Source organism: Ceratina calcarata, unplaced genomic scaffold (assembly GCF_001652005.2).
Source record: "Ceratina calcarata isolate Rehan_Ccalc_2016 unplaced genomic scaffold, ASM165200v1 scaffold79.2, whole genome shotgun sequence".
Lineage (NCBI taxonomy): Eukaryota > Metazoa > Arthropoda > Insecta > Hymenoptera > Apidae > Ceratina > Ceratina calcarata.
In genome coordinates this window covers 18,929-24,942 of record NW_017179212.1, presented here as the reverse complement: position 1 = coordinate 24,942, position 6,014 = coordinate 18,929, and the positions used below count along the sequence as shown (strand labels likewise).

General features: G+C 36.2%; 1 protein-coding gene across 12 annotated transcripts in view; it reads left to right on the top strand.

Annotated features, from left to right (window-relative positions):
- Nucleotides 1-6,014, top strand: part of LOC108630922 (rap1 GTPase-activating protein 1) — a 134,134-nt gene that overhangs the window by 117,601 nt on the left and 10,519 nt on the right. For all 12 annotated transcript variants that reach the window (XM_018034508.2, XM_018034515.2, XM_026818454.1 and 9 more), the window contains one exon: nucleotides 3,688-3,999. In XM_018034508.2, the coding sequence (XP_017889997.1) occupies nucleotides 3,688-3,999 (312 nt within the window). The remainder of the gene's footprint in view (nucleotides 1-3,687; nucleotides 4,000-6,014) is intronic.

The following is a 6,014-nucleotide window of genomic DNA, read 5'->3' as shown; positions in this document are numbered from 1 at the left end:
TTGATTTAATCATACCTATATACATATAACATGAAGGATTTCGATAAGTTTCTAACGAAAATGACCGAGGATACTGTGGGAAGGGAATGTTCGATCACGTTGAACGAGGGTAACACAAACAGCACTTGGCCTAACGATTCGATAATGTTACACGTGACGTTCGATAAGTAAACTATCCGTGTTCCTACCGGTTTTCTCTCATTTACGAGCGTGTCAGAGCGTCATGAACACCGCGCACTTCGGTCGTACGTACGTGTGTATACTTAAACGTCATCTATCCTGACACGTGGACGTATTCCAATTTGGATAGCGCGATCCCACGGGGTATCCGTTTAAATTCCCGTCAAGTATCGATGGCCAAAGACAGTCTGCAAATACACGTTTCCTTTTTGATACCCGCCACGTTTAGTCGGTATGACAATTTTCTTGATAAAATCCTGACAATAATTTTACGCATATTCAAATTAAAATTGATTTCTCAAGGATTTTTCATCATCAATTTTTCTATAATAAAATCAGTAAATAAAAAACAATTTCAAATGGTGGAAAATTAAAAACAATTCTTACAGTTAGTTCCTATTTACAAACAGAATAGGGTTTGAGTTTTTTAAGGCAGTAACGAAGCGAGAACTTTGCAGTCTTTTTAGGGAGCGTGCTTGTAAAATTCTATTGAGTACTGGAAACGGGTTCCAACGGCGGCGGCGGTGGACTCGTAAATGGTTGAGCTCCAATTTACCCGCTCGAGAACGGTTATACGTATGCGTCTATGCTTCCTGCTCCGATGTTCCTGCATTATAGTTTCCGCTAGGTGGTGAAATTAATTGGAATTAACGGGTCGCAAAACGAAAATTTACAGCGACGGGATTCCGTGATTCGTTCTTCAATGGATCATTAATGGCGTCGTTGACTTCTTTCAAACATAACACGACTGCTTTAATAATAATTACTGCTGCCCGAGAGGGAAATACTTGTTTATCTCGGAAACAATTATGAAACCTTTAATACCGTCAATGTACGCCAATAAGTGAATCGTCATTTACAATCGTACTATATTTGGTTATGCATTGAATTTTTCATGAATTATTACTGTTCTTTACTATCATTTGCCCAGTTATTAATTATTCACGAAATTAGCAACTGAATCGTGGCGGAATTAATACACGGGAGCCATTTATTAATACGCTGACCTAAATTTCAAATTAATTGCAGGCTGATCTGAAATGTTAATTTTTCGTAAAAAGAGAAATATACGTATCCGACCATGAATTGCTGTTACTCATCAGCAATTATAGAGAACAATCGAAGTGTATCGTTTGGAAACGGAACAAATATCGGTATAACGCCATTAATAAATAAAGAATAAATAATACCGTTATTAACGTTTGCAGATAATATTTGCACGCCACTGTATTTACTTAAGCTGTGTTTTGGTACAAACACATTCAATTGGTACTAATTAATGTGGTACAAATACATTCAATTCTAAATTAAAAAATAAATGCTTCGAAAATATTTGCACAACCTTTTCATCGAATAATATGAATTTTATGCATCAATTCATTTATAAAATTAAAAAATGAAAACATTATTGACTTCATTTTATACGAAAAGAAAAATATTGTATTTTTTTTTTTACAATCATGTGAAAATTGTCAATGATAAACATTTAAGTTTAAAATTTATTTGCTAGGGACATTGACTGTCGTTCACGGACGCTTTTATTTCGCTACCCTTTCCAATTCGCGAAGCCATTCAATCGTTCCGGTTTCGTGCACACGTTGAATCCTCGGATGCGTCTCGATTTCCGGTAATACGACCGTTTCTTCCTTTCCCAATCGATCGCCTACTCAAGACTGACGAAACGAATGGAATTGCATGAAAGTGCACTTTTATTTATGTAACGTATCTACTAATGCATGATGAAACAAGCTACAGCAAACAATCACTAACAGTCAAAGCGAAGTTAAGTAGACGTGAATACTTGGAAGTTGACATACTTCTGATATATCATTATAAAGCATACATGATCAGGTTTCTCATGTTTAATATCTAGCTTTATCTATTCTATACAGACATTAAATCAATATTCCATACATCGACAGACACATGATTTATCATCTTTTTTAATAATAAAATTAATAGCTCATAGTTTGGCTAATTGGGTGACTTATTTCACACGAAGAAAAATTATGTTTCTGGATTATGAATTTCTGACTCTTACTGTATACTGAATGTATGCGTCGTCAGGAATTTCAAGCGATTACATAGCAGAGTACAAGTATTGTATAATTGTCGTGAATTACATTCTAATCCGGAGTTTCTCTTATTTCACGCTTTTCGTTTAAAAGTTTCTAAATGAAAACTGAAATCGTCAATACATAGCAATTTAATTTCAGTTCCTAGGTAGTGCGTGCACGATATAATTAATACTTTCAATATTAATAAAAACCGTGATATCAATTTTTCATGAGTGTATCTGAAACGTTTGATCATATACATGCACTTTAGAAGTCCATTAATTTTTTTATTTACATAACAGAAAAACGAGAAGCATTATTCAATAACGTGTGCAATAAAAAATAGCGTTCCACTGAGTCGGTTCATATATTAGTATCCGGTTACATCATTCGTTACAGTGCGCAGCCAGCACTAATTTCCTAGCCTGAACTGTTTATGCAACCGAAACTATTCAAATTCCCGTAAAAGGCTTGAGCGCGGACAATGAAAGGAACGTTGGAACGCGAGCGTGTAAGAAGAAGTTCTCTTGCCGCTTTATGGTTTGTAACAGTAGTGCCAAATGAAATTCATTAAAAAGCGTGCACGCGCAAAAGGCGCACGCATAATGCTGTTGAAGATGAAGGAAGAAAAAAGGAGCAGGAAGGGAAATAATTACAGTCGTTTTCCGCTGGTAACAATGCCGGTGAATAAAATTTGACACGTACAGTTAGATTGCATTACTGAATCCAAGATACGAATGACTGGCGGTGTTATGGCTATTCCGCTTTAACGTTGATCGATTGCACATGTAAAAACCACAGTATAGAAAGAACAGTAGCAGTTCACCCTTTCAAAAAGTGTACTAGAAAGAAAAATTTTTTTTTTTGCAATGAACAATTTTATTTAATAATTAATTATTGACGCTAGCGAAAAAATTTGTATGCAGAAATTGTAGGCACTCATTTTTTACGAGAAAGATTCTTTTTTTCAAGATTGCGAAAAATGCTTCAAATAAAAGTTGTTTTCCTTCTAACTTCGATATTTAACGAGTTACGTATGATTATTTGGCATTTTATTGATGTTGACAAAATCCGACCGCACAAGGAATCATGTAAAATGCACAGTGATAAAAATCCTACAAATTAAGTTTGCCTTTTATATTTCCTTCTACCGTTGTACGAACTCTCGAGCAAATAATACCTTACAATTACAAAAAACTCCACGTGAGTCCGATAGGAAATCTAGCAAGACTTTAATTCAGCCGCAAATCCTAGGAGAAAAATCTCTTTCAACGTGCTCCGTCCGGATTAAAGAATTAAGCTTACGGTAGAATCTTTTAAGCGTGTCCAATTTAAAACGGTGAAAGGCCTTCCGAGGAGGTTGCCGTAAAGGGAGAGTTCACTCAGAAAGTGGATATCCGATGCTCGTGGTATCGCGACTGACCCTGACCAGTATGTCACGTGATTACAGACCCCGAGGGAGGACCGTGCGGCAGCGTCGAGTCCTGCTAATCAGAATAATCACACGCCAACACCGTCCCCGTCACCGGTCGGTGATGCGCCCGTCGGCAGGGCTCTCATGGAAGCTGCGCTCCAGCAAGCCACTTCCGGATTACAGCCACCACTGGTGGTGACACCGCCTGGATACTGGCTCGATGGCACCGATCATCGACACGCCCTGGACTCTGCCGGCAGGGCACTGCTTCCGGCCCAGCCAGCCTGGCAACCCAGGATAGACCAGGACGACACGGCTAAATGCTACAGACGATTCTTCGTCGGTCGGGTAAGCGCCACTATAATTCTTAAATAAATCATAAATCGATAGAATTATATATTTGCAAAATTGTCTGTAAAAGAATCTTTTCAAAATCGATGCCTTGAGATAAAAATCCGCACTCTTATCATGAAAAAGGAATTCATAGTTATGTAAGCTTGTAGAAGAAATTAGTGATTTTTATCGAAGAACCAAGAATTCCTGAATTCCATTGATATACATTAACTGTCTTTATGTAATATTGATTCATTAATATCGGACAAAATATACGAGTAGATCTATTATGATCTCGTATGTCTGTACATGAACTCATCGATTCCTGCATAATGAATAAAATAATCCGGGATATTCTATAAGCACGTGTAATTCGCGTGACTGTAAATGTGATATCTCACGCGAAGATCGAAATGAAATATGTATTAAATTCAAGGTACAATTGAATGATTGATAAAACAGAAATAACTGTATTATGTGTTAGAAGGTTTATATTCTAGAAAAAGAACGGGACTTGCCAGTGATAAATCACGTGGATTCTGCTGGAAGGACAGCATAATCTGTCAGTAAATTATGTTTGAGAGCGATCGTCATTTTTCATATTCTTACGTTAATATCGACAACCTTCTGTCACCATAAAAACAAACATCGCATTTCAATTTACTTTAATTTTTAACTAAAATATGATACAGTAAATACCGGTAGTAAAACGGGAAATGCCTGCGAAATGTTAATTGAAAATCAGCGCCATAAAGCGTTAATCGAAAGTTAGATTGGTAAAGTGTAGACTGAAAATTAGTTTGCAAACGAGTTCCACAAAATTGCTTTCACTTCAATGTAAAATACATAATGTGGTTTACGGTTTCCTTTACAGTTTCCAACATATTCAAACATTTTCATTTAATCTCCAATTTCGATGTAACATTTAACCCGAATTGAAGTGGACGAATCTTAGTAGAATTAATTCCTCCTATTAATACATTTCAGTTTGATGTGCAACGTTGATTACTCTGCAAAATTTATCGATGGACAAATACAAATTGATACGAATTGTTGTTAGGGAAACTTGGACGGTTTCTAATGATTCTAGTTAATCCGCAAACACGATGGTAAACTTCTGGAAAATCAATATATCTCAATATGTTCTAACATTCTGCTCACTAATCGATAACCGATAACGAATTCATACCAATCACCCATGTACCTGGATGCATTTGCAAAAGTCTAAACACGTTTGTATCTCGTGCTGTGCGTGTACCACTAATTCGCTTTCGGTAACCGAAGTTATGGCAACTTTGGGAAATACGATTCGAACGTGGCTGGCATTCTACAGCGATGTAATTTATGATTCCGCGCGCTCAACATGTGTAGTCATATTCACCTCAGCTTTAGGCGAGTGCATAACTGTTTAATTGCGTCGTCGAGTGCATACAGTATTTTCCTCGATTCGCTTAATGCGTAATACTAAACGTACTTTGACCACGAAGAATAATACATATTTTTTTTATTAATAAAATACAGACAACGTCAGAAGCATATTTTACCACTTGATTTAAAATGTTTCATTATTCGATCGAAAGCAGAATATCTTGAAATGAAACTTTCATTCAGGAATAACCAACGAAGAATAGATGAGATTTAAGTGATACAAATACAATTGACTGTATTTAACTCGTTCAGTGTTAGATAATACTGGTAATTCCTGTGAAACTGTACATCCCTAATAATTATGAAGCGGTAGGAAGGAATTATAAGATAATCACGATTAGGTACATTGCCTTGAGCCGATTAACCAGCGTTCTGCTCATAGCCGCAAACAATACACGTATGGTTTCAAACGGTAGCATTGATTGCGAGTGCCATTATCTCTTTGTTAATTATCTCATTGTCTGTCGGCTCATATGATGTACAATGAGAGTTAAAAGTGAGAATTCACTGCGGAAATTCGTATTAAATAGAATTTGCTTAATCTATTGTAAATAAAAGCTTTAAAAATAAAAGAGCATTTAACGCTGATTTTTCTATAAATT